Source organism: Lytechinus variegatus, chromosome 4 (assembly GCF_018143015.1).
Source record: "Lytechinus variegatus isolate NC3 chromosome 4, Lvar_3.0, whole genome shotgun sequence".
NCBI classification, from domain to species: Eukaryota; Metazoa; Echinodermata; class Echinoidea; order Temnopleuroida; family Toxopneustidae; genus Lytechinus; species Lytechinus variegatus.
Genome location: NC_054743.1, coordinates 34982401 through 35008892, shown reverse-complemented (window position 1 = coordinate 35008892; position 26492 = coordinate 34982401). Strand labels below are relative to the sequence as shown.

The window sequence follows — 26492 nt, the reverse complement described above, 5'->3', positions numbered from 1 at the left end:
AAGCTGAGACGATGAAGTCTTCCAGAGAATGAATAAATATGCAGTCTTCCACTCCAACTCAAAATGTGTGTGAATCAGGAAGGAAGATTGATGCATATTATCATTGCTAATCATGACAAGGAGAATTGGGTTTTATTCGAAAGCCGATGCTGAGAATATATAAGGTCTATTGGTATGTTGAGGATGGTAAACGCTCTGAATACTTTATTTCTAAAGAGTAGGAAGTGCTATATAAGTCACCTTTCATAAAACTAGTGAAAACTCATGAAAAATCAAAGAAAGGGACAAATGGATCTTGGATTACTTCAATCTGCTTGTGCCAAGTGTGCCTTGTAATACACTTATATTTGTATACCACAGCAGCCTATTTCATTTCTTGTGTATTGATGCAAGGAATAACAAACTCAGGGAAACTGGCTATGGAGTATTGGCATCCTCGGATAAAGGCTGAGGCCCGGTTTTCACGGAGCACGCAGCTGATTTACGAGGGGTGTGATTGTAAGAAAGGGCTAGTTCCAACATGAAAAGTTAAAGCCCAAAAAATGTACCTAAGCGCTGTCAATTTTTTGGTGGAATGCTGGAAACATTTGCATAGAATCAGCTACTAAAGTACAACAGCTTTGTAAACAGTTTTAAACAATTTTTCCCCCGACAGCAAACTTTATCGACAAATTATACTAATGTTAGGTGTGGCTAGTCCGACATTCGCACCCTCCGCAAATCTGATGTACATCCCCTTGAAAACTGTCCTCCGGTGCCAATATTCATTTATTTTATATACTACTGAAGTGCTAAAAAGATTTTGGAGGCTGCTGAACGTGGATTCACAAAAAGTGCGTTTCTTGGATGACCGATGCTTATAATATACACACGTCAAATCGAATGTGTTATCCATTTGTCGATAACAAAAAATTACATGTTATCCCTGTACAAAGTTGTTTTTATACAAAATATGTTTTAAAAAATGATGAAGCAGTACAGACAAGGCTGAATAAAAAAAATGTAGATAGGTAAGGATATTTTGTAGAGTACACCAAGTGATGTTTGACCTGTACTTATATTGTGTTTTACCATTGTGTCGCATTTTGTACTTAAAATAATGAAGATGATATATTATGATGATACATGTATGTAATTCTGTAGAATTGGCCAGGTGTGAAAATGTATGAAGATTGTACCATTTTACGATAATGAGGTGCTTGAAAAATAGGATTTCTATAATTTGTAGATGTTATTTTCATTATAGTTTAGAGGGAAGAATAACTAGTATGAATAATAATGCTCAAATATTAGAAAAGAATAGACAATTTCTTTTAAACTCGTTTATGGCCACAATTATTCTTCCTTTGAGCAGCATTTTCAAATTTGGCCCAAATTAATCTAATTCCTCCTTTTTATATATCATCACACAAAACATTGAGATCTCATTCACCAGGGATTTCTCTTAATATTTCTTTTATTTATGTGGTAGAAGCGAGGCTGTTTTTGTAGTAAAGGAAATAAGACTAGGGTAGTTTTTTTACGATAAACTCATTTTGGCTAAATTAAGCATTGTAGTATTTATTTAGACAGGGTTGTTATGATATTAAGAAATGTTAACGTATACATGTATACTGTATTTGTTTGGAAGACAGGGAGATGAGCTATTATGAAGATTTTTGCTTTATTATGTTTCCCCCTCTCACAAAAGATTATTTGCTCCATTGATAAATATCAAAAATTGTCCTGGAAATTTGAAATATGAAAATTTTTTGATCAACTTCTTTGAGATTGAGCATACTTGAGATCAATTGAATTTAAATTCCATAATCTACCAAATCAATCAATGAACAAATATAGCAGAAATTTTCCTACTGATCTTGACTTGACATGAAAATTTAAAAGTTTCACAACTTTTCTTGAGTGGATTTTATTGTTGGAACAATGTTTTGGCTTAGTTTCTTCAAAATTTTGAATATTACATATGAAAATATTTTTTGAGAACCCCAAAAGTTGCCAAGTATGACTGATTTAATTTGATTCAGATTGATTTATCATTACAAACCCTTTTTCCTCTCTTTTATCCCCAATTTCCCCCTTATATTTTTACTTTTTCAAAATGTGTGCTCAAATGGATCATTTTGGCAAAAAAAATATTGTATATAGGCCTACATTAAACATGGTATAGAATCTGGGTAGATGATTATAAATGTTTAGTGTAAGCTGTGTATTGACTTGTTTATGCTTTAGTATGTTTAGATAAAGGCTTAAAAAAATATTGTGAAAAAAATCCTGGCCAGTTTTTTTTTATGTTCCGTTTTTGATGTATTTTATAAATGTTTATATTTTCTTGTGTAAACTTCCATTTTGTTCTTCCAATGGTAAATAATGATTATGTAGACATTTTAGCACAAAAGTGCCTCTGCTTTATCGATTAGATGAATGCATTTTAATTTTTTTCATGTTGCTAATAGTATATTCAAAGCAATAGATAAGACAAATATTTTAATTTCAGTGTTGATAATTCTTCTTCGCTATTGTTAATGTTCAGTTTTGCACATCCCACATCCGGGAGGTCTCATTTTACACTTGGCAAAGTTTGTACACTTACGAGTAGCAAACATCTTCAGGGTAAAATAATCAGTAGTAAAATGCATTTAAAATGTTTTCCTCATAAAAGCTAATAATATGTAATGAATTACTTGGTTTCTTTTTTTTAATATGCAAGTATAAAGGATGAGTATGCAAAAATATTGTGTGAAACAGAGTATATATGCAAAGTACTTAAAACCATTTGCTGCTTTATATATTTTTTTTCTGTTGATTTTGTTATTATTAGGTAACATCTATACTGCCCTTAAAAGAGTTTTTGTTTAAAATCACACCATTTATGCAAAGTAAAAGCAGAAACTCAAATATCTTTAACAAAAAGAAAATCATGCAAAGTCTTCATTGGGATGAATAGGGAAAATTTCTTTGATTTAAAATAATTCATTGTTAATTTATAGACTTGGAAAGCTGTCTTTTGAATTTGGAATAGACAATCACGGAAAAAAATGATATCAAATCATTCTCACCAAGTGCCTATTTGTATTTTTCCAAAAAAATGCTTCTTGAAATGCAACGGTCTTGATTAAAACCAAAGAACTGCTTAGGATTTGATCCAAAATCAATGAATTTAGTAAATGAAATGAACTCATGAAATCAAAGAAGTATAACTGCATGCAGTTGATATTTCTCATCCAAACTTTTGAAGCAATGATTGATCTGAAAATTTTTGATTTATTTCAGATTATTATTACAGATATTTTATTACAGATTTTTTCTTCAAATTTACCCAACTACGAAGTCAAATGTTTCATTTCTAAAATTTCATCATTTTTTTGCTGTGTTCATGTTCCATACCAAGAGGATTCCAGTAAAAGACTACTTTTGGAACATTCAAGATTTTTGTTTGAATTTGATAGTTAATACCACAATACTACAATATCGAAGGATACAAGTGAGATTATTGACAATATATACTTTAGTTCAATTATCAAAATACTTATTTTCCATACAAAAAAGAATACTTATTTTTAAAAAAATGTATTGATTTTGTCCTCTTGGAATATTTCTTGGAAACGGCAACAAAATTATTACATGGCAAATTTGATTCTTTAACATTGTTGGATTAGTGAAAAAAGTCAATCTTCATATCAGATTACAAAAAAGAAAAATGAACTTACAAAGATGAAGACTGCAAATTTTAACATTCATAAATGGATGGTTGATATAAGAATAAGTGCCTTATGCGACAATGAGTGCCTAATTAAATAAACTCACGTGGCAGTATATAATTTGATGTATCGCAATGTAATTAACATCATTTCAACACAAATTTCGAGTCGATATAGAGTGTTAATGTGAGAGAATTTATTGGAAATATCTCTCAACAAAACCAAAGCAGGCATTTTCAATAAAATCATTCAAGAGTCGTTTGTAATTAATTACATTTTTTTTTTCACACAGAGATATGCAGGTGGAATGTTGATTGTTGATTAATGAAATATATGAATATGTATTTTTTTTTCTTTTCTACTTAAAAAAAAAGCAAATGTAATATGTATTTCTAAGCATTGACAAATTTGTCTGAATTTTCGTCAATTGTTTTTTGATATTTGTGTGAGAGCTGATGTATCATCAATAAACGATGGAAACAGCGTAAATTGTTTGTACTTGTATGTTTTATTTTAGTGTAGTTATGTTTTATTTTTCTATACCATATACTCTTTTTTTATGAGAGGAGTTGCATAGAAGAGGATTTAATCTTCATGTGACCATTTCTAAAGGAAATAGTTCATTCAATAGATAATTATCATAATGGGTGATCATTAATGCATTATTGTTGCATAATGATTTCCCTTTCTGCCACTTCCCCCCCCCCCCCCTTCATTGTGTAATATCATGTCATCGATGTCAGCTTTGAGAAATGAGAGATGGAGAGAAATGTTAAAGCCATAGAAGGGATTAAACCCCTCCTCGATTTTTTAAGCATTCAAAAAATGGTCGTACCTTATTTGATTTTGGCCATGCCAGTTATTATAGTAGGATCAGGGCCGTCTTACAAAGAGTTGCGATTGATCTGGTCAATCATAACTCTGGAAATCCATCAGTGTCATAAATTTGCAAAATGTCCTTTATAAACAAAGGCGAACACACCAAACTGTCAAGAAAACAATGAATGTACATCATATCTAGAATTTATTTTTTTAATAAAAATGCATTTTAGATGTTGACGTTGCTGGGCTTCCATAGTTACGATGGATTGGATCAATCGCAACTCTTTGTAAGATGGGGCCCAGAACTCGTTTCAACTCGGAAGGGTTTTTAGCCAGGGCCCTCACGTGGAGCGGGTTCTCTTCTAATTGATCATACAAAAAAATCAATGCAAAGGTCATTTGCTAAGCTATATGATACGCTGTCCAGGGTGGATTTAGAAATTCTGAAATCTGATAAAGAGATTGAGGAGGGGGAGCTAGGGGCAACAGAAAAGGAAGAGTCCCAAGAATGAGAAGTGAGAAAGATTTAAGAGTAAAGTAGATAGGGATAGAAGATAGCGCAGTGAATTGGAAGAGTAAGAAGGGAATAAGATCGAAGGAGAACAAAAGAATATGATTTGAAAATTGAGAAATAGATAGGAAGAAAAAGATGAGAAGGAAGGAGAAGTTAGATTAAAGTCGGAAGAGAGATGGGTTGGAAAAATAAGGAGGAAATAAGATTGAAGGAGTAAAAAGAGGAAGATTGACGAAGGAAGAGGGATTACAAGCACTGGCGTCTGGCAAAAAGACGGGGGCCATGCCCCCCCCCAAAAAAAAAAATAAAAATCGTTAACAAAATTAATAGAAAAAGAGAGTAACGGAAATGGAATGTGACCGAGGAGGCGGAACTAGGTGCACATGCTCTCCAAAATCTTCGTGGGACAAAAATGTTTTCTTTTTTTCAAAATTAATGTCATACATTTTAGGTAAGATTTTTTTAAATGGTTCGCGTTTGCATTGTTGTTTACTCATGATATCCTGTTAATTTTTACAAAAAGTGCTTAGAATGTCCTATTTTCAGGTCGGAATAAAAAAAAATTTCAGCTCGCGTTAGTCCTGTAGTTGGATACACATCTCTTTCATGATTACAAAAACTGCTTTTCTACTAAATACATGAAATGTCCTTGCAATATCTATTTAGGCCCTATAACATTGAATAAGATATGTTTGGAAGAGTATAACTAAAATGTACTTTATAAGGACTACCTTTTTGAAGAACCAACAACAAAATCAGCCTTTCAGCAGCCGATCGGGCAAAATGTCGATAACAATATTTTTTGGCCCACTCGCCCCCTTTGGCAAAAGATAAATCTGCCCCTGCAAAGTTAAGGTCACTTTCTGTTTAACAAATAAAATCACTTCAAGTGGAAGGATGACATTTCAGTAGCAGCCTTAATTAGTGCCAGAATTGACCATAAAGAGATTTTTACAACTCATTTCTTTTAAACCGCTCGCTCGCAGAATGAATAAAGCCTTAGTATATATTTTTCAAATCTCTTTTTTAAAAGGGTTTGCTCAACTTAATACTGAAGGCTCAAACGTAATCTGATGAAAATATCTGCTTTTCAAATGTCCATTTAACATATAATAAGTTCCCTATTCGTCTTTGCTCCCCTCCCCCATCCGCACCAAACGAAAATACTTTCCGCCGCTCCTAAAATGTGAAATGTATTTTCTGAATGTATGACCCTATCCAAACAGATTATTATCATTGCCCTCAGGGGCGGCTCGGTGGAGCGAAGTTGATAGTGTGGGGGCGCGGGAGGCACACGGAAAAGGGGCACTATCTTAAACATGGCCATATGCAGAAAATTTTCGCTGGGGGAGGGGGTAGCACACATAAACTTGTTGGAAAAAAATTAAAATCGAGGAAGTGAAGCGACCGAGCTTATTGTTGAGGCGCTTTTGCATATTTTGTTAAGTGAAATTGGTGGATTTTGTGCATATTTTTGGAGAATTTTTTGAAAATCTGCAGTGAAAAATGTGAGTTTTCAAAAATTTCGGGGGGAGAGCTAGGAGCAACTGCCCCCACGCTGCGTACAGCCATGATCTTAAAACAATTAAAAAAAATGATTTTTTACCACACTCAATGACTCGTGAAACTCAAGGCACATAGGATTATATCACGAAGAGGGGAATTATGAGTGGATGTCAAAAGATAGGGTAGGGGGTGGGACAGTGGCGAATCTAGAGGGGGTATATCTGGCCCGTGCTCCCCCCCCCCTTGAGAGGCACAATAAATAATTTTGAGTGGAATATGTCTTGCATTAATTGGCGTGAGGATGTTCTTTTTTTCCTGTCTAATTGTTCATGGAACAAAATGATTTAGATTTGGGAGTAAAGACCTTTTTTCTGTTTTCAAAATTTTCCTGTACAAAATGCCCCCCCCCCTTACTTAGAAAATCGTGCATCCGCCCCTGGGATGAGAGATAGATGATAATAAGTAATAAGTGCATATATCCTCGGGACCACATGTATGCCGTTCCCTTTGAAGAGAAAACGTTCATTTTTTTTGCAGCAAGCCATTGAAAGAACATTAACAGAATTTCAGTGTTGAATAATAATTATATAGGGTACAGGTTCAGATATGATTGGCGTTGCAAGAAATATACGTTCAATTTCAAAGAAATTCCGACCAAAATTGAGCAAAATAGGCATTGCAAGAAGGTCGCATTAAATAAAGTAACTATGAATTTGCATTTGATCAAATCACTTATATGATTGTTTTTAGGATTTACGCTCTAGTGCGCAGGAATTGGAATTGAACGTGAGTCTCTTTTCACGGCTTAATAGTTTTTTAAAAAATGGAGGACTTCGAAGCTCTTTTTTAAAGCCCCGGAACAGATGATAACCCAATTCATATATTTGGGGGGAAATTCCATGTCATTGAGGGAAGTTGGTCATTTTACATTTCAAAAGGTATTATCTCTATAAGCGATAAGTCGGTGTTGTTTATTTTGTGGCAATTAATTCAGGGGCCGCGGAAACGGGAGGGCGACCGGGGGTGGGGGCGGGCTTCAGCCCCCACTTTTTTTTTCCAAAACCGTGTACAAAAACGAAAAAGTGACCATATGATTTCGATTTTTTGAATGGTCAGCCCCCCCCCCCCTCCCCACTTTGGTGACCCTTCCACGGCCCCTGATTATGGGTCACTTTTCGTCGTTTTATGACGGCAACATCGGGGAGCGTTCCATGGAAGGACTTGTCGGACGTTTCATCAGACAAGTCTTGTTTTATCAGACAGTTACCATAGTGACAGTGCCTCTCAGTCAATCAGGGGGGGGGGCGTTTCATGAAAGGACTTGTCAGACATTTTATCCGACAAGTACCAGTTTATCCGACAGTTACCATAGGAACAGTGCCTCTCAGCCAAACAGAATCATAGAAAGATGTCAGATCTGACAACTTGTCAGACGAAAACGTAACCGATAAAACGCTCCCCAGGCCGAAAGAAAAATGAATTAAAAAATAAATAAAATAAAATAAAAATATCAGTGAAGGTTTGGCAGCAAGAAATCCATTGAAAATATGACAGTTTTGAAGTTTTTATTTATGACCTCAGATAGACAGCTGCCCCATAAATTTTCTTATTTTGTTAAAAGGGTTCATTACATTTGGCCACGTAAATGTGAAATTTTGCTCGATTCGCCACATCTGACCCCCTCATTTTTTTTATAATAAAAATAATATTTGAAATTTTTATAGCGCATAATAGTCAAAAGACTCTCTATGCGGAATTACAACCTATATTTAATAAATTACTAGTTAAATCTTAAACCTTAATCCTAAAATACTTAACATACAAATTAGAACAAATTAAATCAATACATAGGCCTAAAGTTACATCACTAATGAAATGAAAACTTACAATATTTAACAACATAATATAATCAACATTGTATAAAGACTATTTTGAAAATAAGTGAGTTTGAGCATTGATTTAAATCCCACCGAATCCCACCGTCCGCGGTCTAGCGTCCTAATTGGCAACGCGTTAATCCACACTTTGCCACTCTCGACCCAGGTGCTAAATGGGTACCCGGTAGGATGCGAAAGATATTGTATATTTGAACTTGTCAGCGCCATAATGAGGCTCGCGGCGATATATGAATGCAAGGAATGCTCCCCAGGTAGTGGAAATTGTGCACTTTTCGTGTGGGCTTGAAATGAATCCAATGATCGGGGTAATAGGGCCTAATATACTGTAACGCCCTTTGAGCCATTCTAGGAAAACCGCTTTACAAAAATTGGCTATCATTATTATTAACACTCTTCAAAGGAATTTACCCGAGTCCGGGAAATCCAGATCATTTGCAGGTCCCAGCTGGGACTGATGAAAAAAATCCAGGTAATATCTGGAAATCCGAAAATCACAATCAGTCAACAAATAAACGTAATCAATTTCAATATTCATGCTATATTTAAAGACTTGTTTGTCTCATAGATAGATCAAAATTTTCTGCTTGCGCTACGCGCTCACATTTCATAATTTTATTCCTATTTAAAAGGGCGTGAAGAAATAAAGGGTTAAATTTCTTGATTTTGGTCGCTTAGACCAAGTGTAAGCTTGCTTTATCATTGTCCGAGATCTGTTTAAAATCAAGCTTAAAAATTCCAGGAAATTTCTATGAATTTCGTGAAATTTGGGATTCATTTTCGGAAGATTGTTTTGGATCATTCTGTGGAAACACTGGGGCAGCGCCCATCCCAGATCAGCTGGTAACCTTTGACCTCTTTAAGTACGGTACCTGGCTGACGAAAAGTTACGTGTCATCTTTTTTTTCAATTTGTTTGACTTGCTGGACGAAAATGGATCCTTGTTTTCAATTTGTTTTTGCAAACCCAGAGCTTTTCCACTTCTTTACCATCGTGATCGTAAGATAAAGAAGGTATTTTCAGTTTTTCTTTTGTATTTGCTTTTTGATAACTTAAACATAGATTCTAACCTAAATGGCGGTAAATTACCTCGGATCTTGTTAATCTTATCCTATGTTTTCGCTGTGCACAGTCTCCACTTGTGTCTTGTACATTTTGTTGGGAATTGCGACCTCGGGTTGATACGCACAACCAGTTTCAAATTCATTGCAACATAATTGCGCAATTTGAGCAGTTCACGAAGTTCCCACGCAAATGTCATTGATTATTAATGGTCTTATTTGATATTTTGGGATGGTCTGTGGACTGGTCTCAATCATGTCATAATGAATGTCCTTTTTGATAATTGATTTTTTTTAATTTGCAAAAGTCTTATTTGCATTTGGCATTAAATTTGGAGAAGTTTGAGCAATTATGATTTGTATTAAGGAGTTTGAATGATATCAAATGAGGTGATTTTCTTTTCTCTTTCCCTACACAGAATACACTCTTGGTGGTGTTACCATTTCCATTTTAAGTTTTAAGAATATTGCATGTGCAAAGAGGGATGTGATGAGATTCAAGAAGTTCATCATGCTTTTTTAAAAGACCATATGATTGATCTGTATAGAAACTTTCTCGAGATGGAGGGGTTTTTGCTTTTGAAGCTTTTGCGTTTTTGTTTCTATACTGGCATCCTAATATTAATTTTGCCAGTGGAGCCTGACCAAGTTTCAGCTAGCATAAGTGACAGATAATGCTGTTGCTCCGAATAGTGAAGTACTGTAAATGCTGTTATTTTTACGGGATTAATTTTTGCGCTTTGCGGCTTCAAAACATATTCGCGGGTTTTTAAATTCGTGCTGCACACTCCATAATCACAAAGTCACTTCCTTCTAAGTTCTTGCCCATCTGTGAATGGTTTTAATTAAAATTTCAGCAACGAAATTGTATTTTCTGATCATAATTCTAGCTCTAGGGCGGCATAATTCAGCATTGTTTTGATCTAATCATGAGCTTTTGTGACATTTAGCGCAACTTTTTTTTGCAAGGCAGACATCAGGAAAGGCAAAACGGAGGCGCTGTTAGGCTGCTAGCTGCTGGAGTGGTATGGACGGCCGAGCACCGGGTAACCAGGGCTCTCGCAAAGTAAGGAATTACGCGTGGCGCATTTTTCAGAATTGATAATATTTTCCAACACCCAAATCAGTTAGCGCGCGCCGTTACGCGCGCGCGCATTACGTGCGCTCACGATACACGCGCGAGCGTGCGCGCTGCTTAAACGGACGATCGGGAACATTTTAAAATTGATTTTTGAGGCGCTAATGAATTTTAAAAAATACTCTGTATACCTTCCAATTTGAACTCCCGTTCTCCAAAAAGAACGGAGGAAAGGAAAATAAAACAGAATAAAAATAAGAAGTCCTAAATATCTCAGATTACTAAACGAACAAGAAACGTTTTAAAATTGTTCTGAGGTGCTAACAAGTCAAAATATATTTTATATTTCTTCCGTTATGAACTCCCGTCCTCTAAAAGGAACGGCGGAAAGGAAAATAAAACAGAATTAAAATAAGAACTCCTAAATATCTCAGATTACTAAACGGACAACCAGAAACGTTTTAAAATTGTTCTGAGGTGCTAACAAGTCAAAATATATATATTTTATATATCTTCCGTTATGAACTCCCGTCCTCCAAAAGGTACGGCGGAAAGGAAAATAAAACAGAATAGAAATAAGAAGTCCTAAATATCTCAGATTACTAAACGGACAACCAGAAACATTTTAAAATTGTTCTGAGGTGCTAACAAGTCAAAATATATTTTATATATCTTCCGTTATGAACTCCCGTCCTCCAAAAGGAACGGCGGAAAGGAAAATAAAACAGAATAGAAATAAGAAGTCCTAAATATCTCAGATTACTAAACGGACAACCAGGAACATTTTAAAATTGTTTTGAGGTGCTAACAAGTCAAAATATATTTTATATATCTTCCGTTATGAACTCCCGTCCTCCAAAAGGAACGGCGGAAAGGAAAATAAAACAGAATAGAAATAAGAAGTCCCAAATATCTCAGATTACTTAATGGATAATCAGGAACGTTTTAAAATTGATTTGAGGTGCTAAACAAGTAAAAATATATTTTACATACCGTTCGTTACGAAATCCGTTCTCCAAAAAATAAATATAAATGACATAATATTATTTAGACAATGGGGGAAAGGAAAATAAAACAGAATAGGAGTCTTAAATATCTCATATTACTAAACGGACAACCAGGAACGTTTTAAAATTGTTTTGAGGTGCTAACAAGTCAAAATATAATTTATATACCTTCCGTTATGAACTCCCGTCCTCCAAAAGGAACGGCGGAAAGGAAAATAAAACAGAATAGAAATAAGAAGTCCTAAATATCTCAGATTACTAAACAGACAATCGGGAACGTTTTTAAATTGATTTGAGGTGCTGACAAATAAAAATATATTTTACATACATTTCGTTCTGAAATCCCGTTCTCGAACAGAAGTCACCAACATCTCAGAATAATGATCGATTTAGAATGTTTTAGAATTGTTTTAGTGTATTTAATGGCTTAGAATTAGTTTTATATACATTTCGTATTGATCTCCCTCTCTGGTTTGGCTCTCGTATCTTGTTCGATTAGCCTGATCAGTGTTTTGACTATAGGTCAGATAAGGACAGCTTGTCCACCAGGAGTATTGTAGGTTACATTTTATTTACAGTCGATCAAGTTATTTTAACAAGTGGATCCCCAGGCTCGAAGTGGCAAGTGAGTTACGAGGGTCGTACAACTTTTATTTTTAAATCTTTCTGACCATTGAGTGACACCACATGTTTGCACTGTAATTTGTGTGTGGATTGTGTGAGCAGTTTGGTCAACTTGATCTGCTCAATTGGTAGATGAAAACACCCCCCACCCCGGAAAAAAATATTTTGTACCAATTTCCAACTCCATATGTCCCTCCTTTCGGCATCAGTTCCTCTGACTTTCCTTGAATCAGAGCACAATGCAGCCATTCTCCATGCTGGTCTGAGTGGTCTCTCCTCCATATCATCTTTTCTTCCATGCTTTATTCCTCTACTATTTTTCTTTATATCTGTTCTAACAAGTTGTACTTCGTTTTAATAGTGTTTGGAACAGGATACCAAATTTAATTAGATTGAATAAATAATATTGAATAATATATTTAGCATGAGATACTTTGCCACTTATGATCTTATTTCTTTAAATCTGTTTTCAATTCACATGCTATATATATTTTTAATTTCATATCCTTGTATATACTTCATTTCAGAGTTATCCCCGAGTTGTTAATCTCTTCCATATTGAGAAAATTACGTTCCAGCTTTCATCATTCTTTTGGACGAGTATGATAATAAAGAAGTTTGCTAGTCTTAAATTGGAGGCTTGCCTTATTGGCAAGAAATCAATGATAATACGATATGATCAATAAAAGTACCAGTCGTGGTTCAAATTCAATTATGGACGTTTTCCAGTCATATTTAATGCAAATGTTTTTAGTTTAATCCAACTATTCTTTATTTTAAATACATGTATAGTTTACTGAAGAATATGCATTTTGGCAAGGCAGTTTGACATTTTAGAACCGACTGAAAACGTAGACTAGCCCCTTTCACGAACCCTCCTCCCATCCCTTTTGTTTACGGAAAAGTACAAATTGCGCAATCTTGATCGAGAAGCACATGGTCATCAGAAATCTGATACTTGTGTTGTCTAAGGTTTTCATTCTATTTGGGAGGTGTGTTTGGGGGAGGGTGGAAAATACCGTCAGATCAAAATGCGAGACAAAGCTTATTTGACTTTGAAGGGATATCGAGGTTTCTTGAGCATTCATGATGATGTACCGTTTTGGCCAGTTTTAGCATAACTGTGAGACATGAAATATAATGGTAAGAACATAGAAAATATTGGCATTCATGATCTATTACTTCTATTGCCTAACTTTGGTAAAAACTTTTTCAACTTATTTTCTGTCAAACACGTGGATTAGTCTTCTGACTTTGAAACAGAGGGTCGTGGGTTCGAATCCCAGCCATGGCGTAATTTCCTTCAGCAAGAAACTCATCCACATGGTGCTGCACTCAACCCAGGCAGGTGAATGGGTACCCGGCAGGAAGAAATTCATTGACTGCTTGAGCGCCTATAGGCAGCTCAGCTACAGCCGGGGTAATAATAATAGCAGGGCCCGCTGGTAGAACAGTTTTCGAAACTGAAGTGGCTACCCTAGGTATTTTTGTTATTACTTATAAAAAAAGTTGTATAACTTTTATCTTTGCTTGAAAAAAATCACAATTATCCAACACTCGAAACTTTGCACTCCAACAATTGTAAACAAAGGCATATCTCAGTTTCAAGATTGATTTGACAATTCGTGCAGGTAAAAAAAATACCAAAACCTCACCTCAACCCAAATATTACACATTCATAAATCAGTTAAAATAACATTCAACCATGGAATACCATTCACCACTACCACTAAAAATTACAACTTCGACTTTCTTTGTATTACACAAAAATAGGAAGAAATGATATAAGTGACCTGTGTACTACCTTGTAAAGGCCAACTGCATGTTTAAATTAAGTTGGCGTTTTCTATTTTGTGAGTGTTCAGAACTTCAGATATTTCATTACCGTCACGGGTACCATCAAAGAAAGAGAAATTGTAGATTAGCGACATAACAATATCCAGGGGTGGGGTGTGTGCATACATGTACCCAAAATAAGTTTGGAATTGATGACTTTTTTTACTAGTTTGCTTGTCATTTTTCAGGGGGGGACAAAATTCCTTTATGAATGATGGCATTTTTTATTATTTTTATAGTGGAGAGAGGTCGTCTAATTTAGGAGACACAACCACCCCCTCCAAATTTTGGAACCGCGCCAATCTATTGGCCCATAATATGATTAAGAAAAAAAAAAAACACAAACATCCTGTAGTTGTGAAACTTGACAGATAAAAAGGTAGGTCGGAAAGTAAGGGTAAACAAAATTATACATATAACATTTGATGGAGTTAATTCTTTATCAAGTCACTCAAAACAATCATCAAAAATTAATTTTGAAATACTCGATCATGCACAGACTTCGAGAATACTGAATTCAGAGCAATACATTCTTTCTCAGTCATTGATTGTGTGTGTACATCCCTGGATATACATCATATATTGAGAGAAAATGTGTAGCTCTCTCACTATACCAGCTCGCCATGTAGGCAAATAACGTAAACAAGCTCACTTCAACCGCCATGCCTACACTGTCAGGGCGGTGAATATGTGATGTGCTGGAGTCAATCAGTGCCGTGGTGAGCGCGCTAGCGCTGGCATCCCCGGGTCTGGCATGCATGGTAGCGGTCAGCCAGGCGCTTGCTTCGACCAAGGAGGTAGAAAATGCTTCGAGCAATTCAGGCTTGGCGTTCGCGGAAATTGGCGTGGCGCTATTTTTTTCGGCGTGGCGCTTCATCGATGGAATGATTTACGCGTGGCGCTAAATCTCCAAAATTGAATTACGTACTCAATGGCAGCGAGGGCCGAGCACCGGATAAGGACCGGGGGGATTACGGCTATTCAAAGTGCATGGGATCAATCAACAAACATGGGCGATTGACCCAACGTCTTTTCAAAAACTAAACAGATCTAAACACTCACCAATCAAACAGCAAAAGCAATTTATATTTCAACAAAAAATCATAATTTGAATACCGATCTGCGACTTAAAAAAAATGATCGCAGTGCTTTGGAACAAATTCTCGAGATGCATATGAAATTGCGGCTCAAGCTTGTTTGGGTAAATGCCGCCCTCTTTAGATCAAATTATGCAATCTCTTTGCCAAAACGATACATGCAATTGAACCAAGGTTCAAAACTTGCATTGAAATAGATGCTCATAAATTCGCGCTCACCGATCTTGCTGCGAAATACGCGAAAAATTTCCACACCCTGAAAATTTCCACTTTTACAGTAAAGCAATTTTGATTTTGTTGTAAAACTACCAATAAAATGCTTATAAATGTAATTTTGAATGAAACATTTCTTTGGATCTGAAGGATAAATTTCTGGAAATTTCCGTTGATGTTATTGCAGATGGACATCTTGTGAAAAATACAATGGTTTATAACTTTATAATACTCAATATTGGCATTAAAATACAGTTTAATACATTTTTGTCTCGCCCACCAGAGTAGAAGGCGAGACTTAGGGATCCAAATGTCGTCCGTCTGTCACAAATCTAATGACACATAACTCCACAACCGTAAGTCGCTTTTCAACCAAACTTGGATGGTAGATGGACTTGGGGGACCTGCATGTTATGCTGCAGTTGGAGGTCACATGGTACGGTCAAAGATCATTTTCAGGTCAACGTTAAAGTTTACATGCAAGACTCTCTTATGACACCTAACTCCGCAACCGTAGGTCGCTTTTCAACCAAACTTGGATGGTAGATGGACTTGGGGGACCTGCATAATATGCTGCAGTCGGAGGTCACATCGTAAGGTCAAAGGTCATTTTCAGGTCAACGTTAAAGTTTACATGCAAGACTCTCTTATGACACCTAACTCCGCAACCGTAAGTCGCTTTTCAACCAAACTTGGATGGTAGATGGACTTGGGGGACCTGCATGTTAGGCTGCAGTCAGAGGTCACGTGGTAAGGTCAAAGGTCATTTTCAGGTCAACGTTAAAGTTTACATGCAAGACTCTCTTATGACTCCTAACTCTGCAACCGTAAGTCACTTTTCAACCAAACTTGGATGGTGGATGGACTTGGGGGACCTGCATGTTATGCTGCAGTCGGAGGTCACACAATAAGGTCAAAGGTCATTTTCAGGTCAACCTTACCTAACTCCGCAACCGTAAGGTGCTTTTCAACCAAACTTGGATGGTAGATTGACTTGGGGGACCTGCATGTTATGCTGCAGTCGGAGGTCACATGATAAGGTCAAAGGTCATTTTCAGGTCAACATTAAAATTTACGTGCAAGGCTCTTAAGGCAAGTGTTATTCCATCCCAGTCATATTACAATGAAGTTTCAATACATTTCTGTTGCATGCCCTCGCGAATCACGATATTTCTGGTTATTTTCATACGTGGGCGAGACACAAAATCGCTTTTGCCTTGTTGATTAAATAGAATCATGGATGCTCATCTACATGCTGTATTTCTTGACTTGGAAAATCATTAATCTGACACTCTAGTGTAGGCATTGGTATTAAGAACTCTTTAAAAGTCTAGTTTTTGTGTGGTACTTTTTTCCCCTATTACATGCAGGCTGACCGATTGACCATTATGTGTGCTTAACTGAGCTCTAGTCACCATGGCCCTTGTGGCTGTGGGGCTGTGAGTAGCAGCCCTGAGGGTTGACTAGAGTATCCAAGAGTCTTCAAGCTCTGAGGATTGACCAAAGAATCGGAGTATTGTCGAGCCTTGAGGGTTGGCCAGAGTATTTTAGTATATATCTCCAAGCTTTGAGGGTCAACAAGAGTATCTGTGAATCACCAAGCACTGAGGGTTGATTAGAAAGTCTCAAGTAGCTTCAAGCCCCAAGGATTGGCTGTAGAATCTGAGCATCATCAAGCCTTTTGGTTTGGCCGGAGTATCTGAATAGCTAGAGAATCTTGAGAATATCCAAGGCCCGAGTGATAACTAGCGTGTCTAAATATCTTCAAGATTGGATTAAAGTTTACACACCAAGTTTCACTCTTCACCATATTAACTGGAAAGTAATCATCAAGTCTGATCATTAACATTGGTTCAGGTGGATCCGTAAAAGCATTCCTCTGTGATTTAGCAACCATTGATAACATCTTTGTTTACTGATTTAGACAAGAGAGGTATAGCTATTTGAGAAGTGTGAGGGATCTTATAAGGTAACAACCTATCTTCCTGCTTAAAGTTTCACCAACTAGACTCTGGACATTGCTATTTTCCAGAACATAATCACCAATGGAGCATCTCCTTGAATGGGAGTGCACTCCTCGATGTCGTTCCCAGGAGCATGGCCAGGACATGACTGCGGTCATCACCTGTGGAACCACTCATCAGATCAAGACCTTCATCCTCTCCCACTGCCTCAATCCATTCTTTGTCTCTGACTTCAGCGGAAGGAATCTTCTTCATGTTGCAGCTTCCTGTGGAAAGTTAGAGGTTGTGGAATGGCTTCTGGCCAAAGGAGCAGATTGTCGTGTAAGGGACAAGGAGTCTGGCTGGACCCCGCTGCATAGGAGTCTGTTCTTTGGACAGATCTCATGTGCTATCAGTCTAATACGGGTGAGTTAGTTTAATCTAAGTTTGATTTGAATGTAAAGTGCCAAAGACGTATGGTATTTTTCAATCTTGTTGATGAGTACCAGGAGCGAATGTTTTCTTATGATCTGATTGTTTCTATGGACACACATGAACATTAAGTCTCTACTTTTTTTGAAACACCCAGAGGAAAAACTATGCACATAAGTGCATATTTTGAAGACATTCTTATTGTAATTGGTTTCATTTTAAAGATTTGCCAGTGTTTTTTTTTATGAAGTCTCTGAAATACATCTTTAATTGAAAAAAATGACCATCCTTGTGCTCTCAAGATTAGTATAAAAATGAAATAAACAACGAATGAGATTCTTTTAATTCTTGCAGTAATCACTTACTGTTCTTTATATTTTCTAGGCCATCAAACTTGATATAAGAATAGAAAAGAATACTCAAGTATCTGGTTCAAAAAGCATTGTTGAACAAGTAACCCACACTTATTATGGCTTGTACCACAAGAGTCTGTACTTGGTCATATGTTTGTGTTTATTTTTATGAACTCATTTCCAAGACATTATTTATTACACCACAATCTCTCTATTCTTAGCATGGAGCATCGTTGAAGCGATACGACAAGGATGAGCTGACCCCGTTGGAGTTGGTAATGAAAGACAAACCAGCTTATGTGACCTTTGACCCTGTGGATCCTACCCAGGCTTATTCATGGGGAACCAACTCGAATTTTAACCTCGGGCATGGCAGGCAGCGGAGCAGAGATCAACCTGAGCTGGTGGATTCTCTAGCCGCAGACAATCACAGTATTAAACAGGTAAGGGCTTTGTTAAATCCTGGCTTATGGTAGGCAGTGCAGTAGAGATTTACCTGAGTTGGTGGATTCTCTAGCTGTAGGCATTCAATATAATTAAAGAAGGGCTTTATTGCAGTAATTACAAAACTTTCTAGAATAAGAATGTGAAGGCTATGTTTTTATGGTCAAAAGCAACGTGAACTTGCCCAATATCTTTTTTAACACCTCTTGCTTGTAATTGGTAATTTACAAAGTCATTTTCAGGTAAGGGATGCCATAATCCGCACAACAATCACAATTGCAATTCTGGAATTTTTATTTCCTTTTTTTTTCTAGATACAGTTGGATTTACCTGATTCATTTCATTTCCCTTGGACTCTCAAACGTCAAGAGTATGTTATAACTTTCCTTTCTATCCCACCAGGTTGTAATGTGCAAGTTCCACACCCTCTTTCTAACACACCAAGGTAGAGTGTTGGTGTGCGGTCATGGCCAGGGTGGCAGACTTGGTCTTGGTGATGAAGCAACCTGTCTGAGACCACAGCTTCTCAAATCTCTTGGAGCCCGGTGTAAGAAGGTAGCAGCAGCGCGGGATCATTCTGTCTTCCTCATGGACAGGTTAGTGTTTGTCTTGTGAGCTTACAGATCCTTTTACCACAAGAGAGAACAAGAGGAAAGTTGATCAGACGCTGATTAAATTTAGAAATAAGCTGAACTCCACCAAAAGTGGAGTTCAGCTTCAAGCTTCCGCATTCACAGCATGCACTCTGAGCATAGCTAGAATTTTCATTGTTGCTTGTTTATATTTATAGACTTTTTCATATGCTCTGCAATATGGCCTCTGTATGGCTATGTCTTTTTTCTAAGACATTTTTATGTTATCATGTTTGACAAAACAATGTCAGGAGGATTTGGGTTAAGCAGTTTGTATAATGTAAGTTGAAATATACTAAATCTCCTGGTATCAATAATTGATGAAATGGCTTGCAACAAAATAGTATTGTTTGATCAATATTATGTCTTTTTTTTTCTTCATCAGTGGAAATGTGATGTCCTGTGGTGAAAACACCTACCTCCAGCTTGGTCACTCCACCATTGGTCAGAAATGTTTGATACCAAAGACAATAGGCACCAAGAGCTTGAAGAACAAGGAGATTAGAGGAATAGCAGCAGGTCGCTTCCATACAGTCATCTATACCAGAGAAGCTGTGTTCACGTTAGGACTGAATGCAGGACAGCTAGGTTTGTGTCAATGTCTATTTAGAGAGGTGACACAACTCCTGCGACAATTGCTCAGGGCTTGATTTTGTCTGATATGTAGGGCTAGGGTTGCAATAGGGTTTTATGTTAGGCTTAGGGTAAGGTGTAGTGTTTAATTGGTGACATGACATATGCTCCTGCAACATTTGCTCCAGTCGTGATTTCTCAGAGGGCATAGAGTTAAGATTTTGATAGAGTCTTTAGTTCAAAATAATGTATAGATTTGGATTGGGGTTGGTTTAGTTTTGGAAGTTAGGTTTTATGTTTAGCATAACATGCTGATTTTCCTTCAGAGCAATTATTGCTGGAGTCAATGTCATGGGTTGAAGTTAGTGTGGAATTCATAGCGGAGCAATTGTCACCGGAGCAGCTTTCGTGAATCCATTAGAAATGTTTCATACTAAAGACAAAGACTGGGCTAATCCTCTTTCAGCGTTTCTCTCGTAATTAGGGTTTTATGAAATTACTGTTCATTTTAATCATTTTTGCAGGTCACTACAAAGGAGAGAAGTACATTAGTAGCTTCCATCAAGTCCCCTCTCTCTTTCTCATTCTCTCATCCTGCATTAAGGATGTAGGATGATCACTGATGCTGTTTCACCCTTTTGGTTGATTTTCTAATACGTAGGTTTTGATAATCTCAATCATTCATATTGTTCTTATTCATATCATTCTTTGCAGGTCACTACAAAGGAGAGAAGTACATTAGTAGCTTCCATCAAGTCACCTCCCTCTCTCATCCTAATATCATCATTAAGGATGTAGTGACCAGTGATGCTGCTACGGTCTGCTTGACCAAGGATGGCGATATCTACGTCCTTCATGAATACCAGTGCAGGAAGGTCGCATCAAAGTAAGTAATGCATTTCAACCTAATTGAAGCCCATTTAAAAAAAGTTTTGTTTTCCCAGCAGAACTACTTTAGTTATAAAAAAATCAGTGGGTCGTGCATAACCCAACACTATTTTATTATTATGCTCCAACCTAAATGCCGATGCCAAGCTGTTATGTGATGTACATGTATAAAAGGGGATCCACATGTGTGCAGACCTACAAATTGAATATAAACATTAAATTTCTCTTGAATTTTACAAAAGTTTCAGTTGATATTATTATTTATATTCTCAAGAGTAAGAGCACCAAAAATCTCATCAAAGTTTAAGCAAAATATATGAATTGCCAATGTAAACCCATGAACTGTCATTTTTAGTTTGGGGGAAATCAATGGTACCCCTTGTCTGCACCCATTAATTTTACAGATGATTACGGAATTTTGAGGCCATGAAATTAAATGCCTGAAATTTAGTATTTCTTCCCCATTTTAACTTGGATTCTTTAATGAATATCTGTCTTTGTATTGCAGATGTAATGATTATGGTTGTTGCGCTTGTACTTTTGATATAGAATTGTGATATGCACAAGGGGCACTGCACAACATAGGTCACCATGCCATATGGTTTTCTCTTCTTTTCTTTTCAGTCACCTGTCTTTGAAGCAGCTTGCAGTGATTGGTGGTCATCTCAATGCCGAGCTGGCTGAAAATGTTTTAAAGAAGCAGGGAGGAGAAGAACTTCATCTTCTTGCTCTTCATTCTAACGGCAAGGTAATACAACGAAACAACATTAATGCTCAGATTGTGATTTGTGCTGTTTTTTTCTACTCTTTTTTCCTATTGATCTTTCTGGAAAATCATTGTGGGCCATCCCAGGGAAACATAAAAGGTTTAAAGACAGGTTTATCATTGTGGACATCTGGCCGCTAAGATTTAGCAACATTATGAAAACAATAAAATCACTGTTAGCAAATAAAAAGTCTGCAACTTTCTGTTCAAATTTTGTAATTAAAATTATGACTCATGTTATATTTGATTTATTTAATTTTGTCAAAGTAAGAAAATGAGTAGAAAAGGGTATAAACATTGCCAATTTGAGGTCCAAAAAAAGGAGATTGAATTTGATCTTATAACGGAACATGGTCTTTGTTTATGCATAGGTTACCAGCTGGCGCAAGAGTGACAATTCATGGAGACGTTGCGTATGGACCCATCGTCGACAGCTATCAGTAACTCGATTCGCCTTTAATGAACAGAACATGGTCTTCGTGACATCAGAGGGCGAAGGATTCCGTGCCAAATTTATCAGTGCCAAGAAAAATTCAGGTATCATGCTTGTACTCCTTTGTATTGTTGTTTTATATGATATCTAAGAAAGCATGCATGTGTTTAAATGACTCTGTACTGAGAACTTAAGTGGACTTAAAATTGATGAGATGAGACATTATAATTTCATTACATTCCTGTTTGAATTTTGATTTATTTTGTTAAATGAGGGCAAAGTAGTCATGTGAAATTTAGTTTTAACTTTCTGTTGATTGATGCACAGTAATTTATGAAGTTTCTAGTTTTATGAAATAACTTGATTATAAACTATAATAATATAAAAGGAAAATGTACGTTTATGTATTAGTGAAGATTTCTATGTTCTTTGACTTTTAATATGCCTCACCGTGATAACTTCTCGTTTTGTAAATTCATTACAAGGGGAAGAAATGACACATTGAAAAAAAGACCAATTTTTTTCCATGGAATTAATTCTTTGATAAATGGTGTATGATTATCAATATTTTTCCACACCAATGTAAAAAAAGAAAACCCACGTACTATAGTAACTACAATAATTTTTTTTATATCTTTCTCTGAAGCTGACATATCCAGTAAACCTAGCACAGAGAAGGGATCTAAGGATGTCAAAGGGGAGCAGCCTGTGAGCATAGAACGTCTACCAGTCATTCACAGAGCTACTGGCGTTTCCTGTGACCCTCAAGGAGCCAACTTTGTCGTCCTACAGTCGGATCCTAGAACAAGGTGAGATCCATGTTTCAATCTTTAACTTCAACCCTTAACCAAACCTCAGTTAAATCTTTAACCTGGGTTTTTCATTAAACTACATTTCAATTTTTGAAATGAATATTTAACCAAACCTTAATTTCAGTCTTTAAACCGAGTCCTCAACCAAATAACAGTTCAAAATTTAAATTGAATCTTTGACCAAACTACAGTTCAGTCTTTAAACTGAAGCCTTAAACCAAACTGTAGCTTAGTTCAATCTTTGAACAGAATCTTTTATAATCAAACTACAATTCGATCTTCAAACTGAGTCTTTAACCAAGCTATAGCTTAGTTCAATCTTTGAACTGAATCTTTTATAACCAAATTACAGTCAAGTCTTCAAACTGAATCTTGAACCAAACCACAGTTTAATCTTTAAACCAAATCTTTAACCAAACTATAGATTAGCTCAATCTTTAAACCAAATTTTTAGCCAAATTAGTTAGCGTATTCAGTTCTTGCTTAGTTTTCATCCAATGCTCTTGAACCTTGCTGCAGACATCAGAGTAAAGCCCATCATGACATTACATTATTACTCACCTTCGGTGATATTTCTAGTTTCATTTGTAACCATTGTTATCCATTCTTGCACTGCAGTCTAACAGAGCTTCCTGAACTGAGTGGATCGGAGATTGAGAATGATTTCAAACAGCTGATGGTGGAAGCTGACTCCATGGACTTGATCCATGATGTACTTATCAAGGTGAGTGGACTTCAGAATGGGAAGCAAAAAACTGGCATAAAAGTATTTTGATTCAAGAAGCATTGGAGAATTTTTGAAAGAATTCATACTTATCCTGTTGCCTTCCAGAACTTGATGATCCATGTACAAAGCCTATGGGAATTCAGTATTAAACAGGTTAACCTATTGGCTAATGGATCTGGTGGAGAAAGTGTATTGTCTTGTGCAGGCAAGCCACAATCCAAACTGGGACATGATATATCTGTATTGGCTTAGAAATGTTGTCCAATTTCATTAAATTCTATGTAAGAGCAAAGTATTATTATTAGGATTGATCCTTATTGATGTCAAATATGTTAAAATCAGCAGGTTGAACAGAGTTAGTATAAAAACACATGTTTAGCTTGTTAAGGTTCAACCTCTTTTACCTCTCGTTTTACGGGTAATATCAGTTAACACCTGGTGACATTTCTAATAGGGAGAACGAAAAATTTCATAGAGGTTAATTCATGCTCATGCGCTTTTCCATGTTTCTACTACCCCTCCATAGAATGCTAATAATCGGATTGCAGCTCATAAGTACATCCTCGCTCAGGGCAGTGAGTATTTCAACAAGATCTTTACCGATCCCGATGAATCCTCATCTGAGAACAATGGAAAGATAACCAACAAACCAGAGGTGGTCGTCGATGACGAAGGAACCACAATCATTGACCTCACCGATATCATCGACCACGACGTCTTCCACGTCCTAATGCAGTATATGTACACCGGTACCTGCGATGCGCTCCGCCCCGATTTCCAGCTACGCATTAGCCACTCAAAACAGCATTGTTCTTCCAGCCCAAGAAGCATAGACTGTGACCCCGGTTCGGGGGATGTGTATAACAGGGAAGAACTGACAATTAATGAGAGAAACCGACACCAGTCTGCTTATTCTGTGTATAGGGAACATAGAACGGTCGGAGAGGGGAAGAAGAAAGGCAAGAAAGGGCAGAAAAAGGAAAAGGGAGTAAAGTCAGATCACCTCAAAGCTGAGAAACATGGACCTTTGTCAGCTGTCAGACAGGTTGTGGAAGAAGCTAAGAAATTTGGAATCAAGTCTCTTGCCAAAAGGTAATTGAATTCCTAACAGCAAAAACAAAGTATCCCTTATGTCAAATTGTGCAGTATAAACATTCTAGTACATGTATTGTTAACAGATGTGAAATAAAGATTATGATTGTGTGAAATGTCTCATTTCTGATTTAGCTTCAAGATAAAGATAATGTAATAAGACAGTTAACTCTGCATATGTTGAATCCATTGGGACCACAATAATCTGTTTGACTTAGAAGAGTATATATATCACATGTTTTGAATAATCTGGTCTAGAAAATGCCTCGACCTAGGTGATCATTTGACTTATGGAAGGTGGACTTTTGGCAGAGTTACCTGCACTTGCTCTCTGAATCCTCTGGAAAAAGAAGCACTATATTTTCAGCTATTATTATCATTATTATTATCAAAATATGTCCAAAGTGTTGCTTTCATATAAAATGGAATTCATGTCTTTCAGTAGCAGTAGTAGTTCTTCAGATTTTCAATATTATAATTATTGTTTTGATTCTTAGATTGGACAATGTCAAGGTGATAGATGGCAGACTGAGTAACTTTGGTCCAGCCCTGTCTGCGCTGAGCTTCCATCGCACCAATCATCTCAGTGATGTCATCCTGATGTCGGAGGAAGGAACCCAGTTCCCATGCCATAAGTGTGTCCTCTCGGCTCGGCTGGATTACTTCCAAAGCATGCTGGGAAGCGGATGGATGGAGGTGAGTTGATGAAATTAAATAGCGGTAGTAGTAGTAGTGGGAAAGTTTGCTTCATCCCTTAAGGAGGTATTCTGAGAATCAAACTTAGGTTTAACCCTAGTCTAAACTAGAATTTCAAACCACACTTCTATTGAATGCTGGGCTTCATGATACTTCTTTTCTATCCATGGAAGAGATATGAATCAATTAATTTATTAAAATTCATTATATATATATTTTCTTTTGTAGTTCTTATCATTTTATGACACGATAGTTTATTTTTGATAATTTTTTGCCACCGAATTACATTTCGTTCGCTGTGAATGTGTTGAGAAATGGCACTCCGTAAACGTGTGGGCTCTTTTTTGTTGTAACCTCAAGCAACAAGCGTCAAATTAACAGTGTTGTGCTGTGATAAAGCATGTATTCATCATTAGACACTTTCTCTATATACAGGCTGATTTTAAAAATAAAATCCACATAAACTACAGATTCAAAACTATAGAATGTGTATAATTTATTTTGTACTGTTCTCTTTTTCACGAAGAGTGCCTCTTTGTCTTTCTCTCTCACTCAGGCTTCCACTAATGAACCTCTTAAAATGTCCATGCCAGCTTCGATCCTGGACCTACTATTGGACTACCTGTACATGGACCAGGTCCCAAAGCTTGATGGATGCCAGGACCTAGAGTTACTGTGTAACACCATCGTCATTGCGGACCAGCTCTTTGTGACCAGACTCAAGGATATGTGTGAGATAGCGTTGGTCGACCTCGGTAAGAGACTTTCCTTTTTCTGTAAATTTTATAAATCCCTGCATTGAAAATTAAAAGACAAATATTTTGTAATGTACAAGACCTCTTAGCAGGTCAGGGCCCCGTAACACAAAGGCTTAATAGCGACTAATCACTAAATGAAATTGCCTATCAACATAATTGTGCTGCGAATTTTGTTCAGTAGACTAGGAACTGATCAGAATTGTTCTTTCATATTAGCAATTAATTGCTAATCTTTTGTGTTTGGAGGCCCTGGTGAGTGTTTCATCAACATTTGTTGTCTGACAAGTTGTCGGATCTGACAACTTTCCTGGATTTTGATTGACTGAGAAGCACAATTCCTACAGTGACTGTAGAATAACACATACTTTGGCTTAAAAAAAGCCCAGGGACCCGTTGCATAAAACTACCATGGTAGCAATGCTCATGATCAGCCAATCAAAATCAAGGATTCCATGAAAGATACCACTGGATGGCAAAGTTACCATAATGGTAACTTTTATGCAACAGGGCCCTGTTATTATAGACTTAAATCAACTCAATTCAGAAAGATACCCATATCATTCATAAGTTCATAAAGATTTATTGTTATAAT

The 26492-nt window shown here is 36.6% G+C and overlaps 1 protein-coding gene across 1 annotated transcript in view; it reads left to right on the top strand.

The window, feature by feature from the left end:
- The first annotated feature begins 9306 nt into the window (after positions 1-9306).
- The window catches only part of LOC121413917 (inhibitor of Bruton tyrosine kinase-like), a 32900-nt gene continuing 15714 nt past the window's right edge, over positions 9307-26492 (top strand). Inside the window, exons 1-13 of the mRNA XM_041606921.1 lie at positions 9307-9448; positions 16722-17720; positions 18301-18522; positions 18926-19119; positions 19541-19743; positions 20443-20614; positions 21241-21364; positions 21754-21919; positions 22462-22624; positions 23246-23351; positions 23881-24446; positions 24944-25142; positions 25699-25897. Coding sequence (XP_041462855.1) covers positions 17397-17720; positions 18301-18522; positions 18926-19119; positions 19541-19743; positions 20443-20614; positions 21241-21364; positions 21754-21919; positions 22462-22624; positions 23246-23351; positions 23881-24446; positions 24944-25142; positions 25699-25897 — 2638 coding nt within the window. The 5' untranslated portion in view covers positions 9307-9448; positions 16722-17396. The remainder of the gene's footprint in view (positions 9449-16721; positions 17721-18300; positions 18523-18925; positions 19120-19540; positions 19744-20442; positions 20615-21240; positions 21365-21753; positions 21920-22461; positions 22625-23245; positions 23352-23880; positions 24447-24943; positions 25143-25698; positions 25898-26492) is intronic.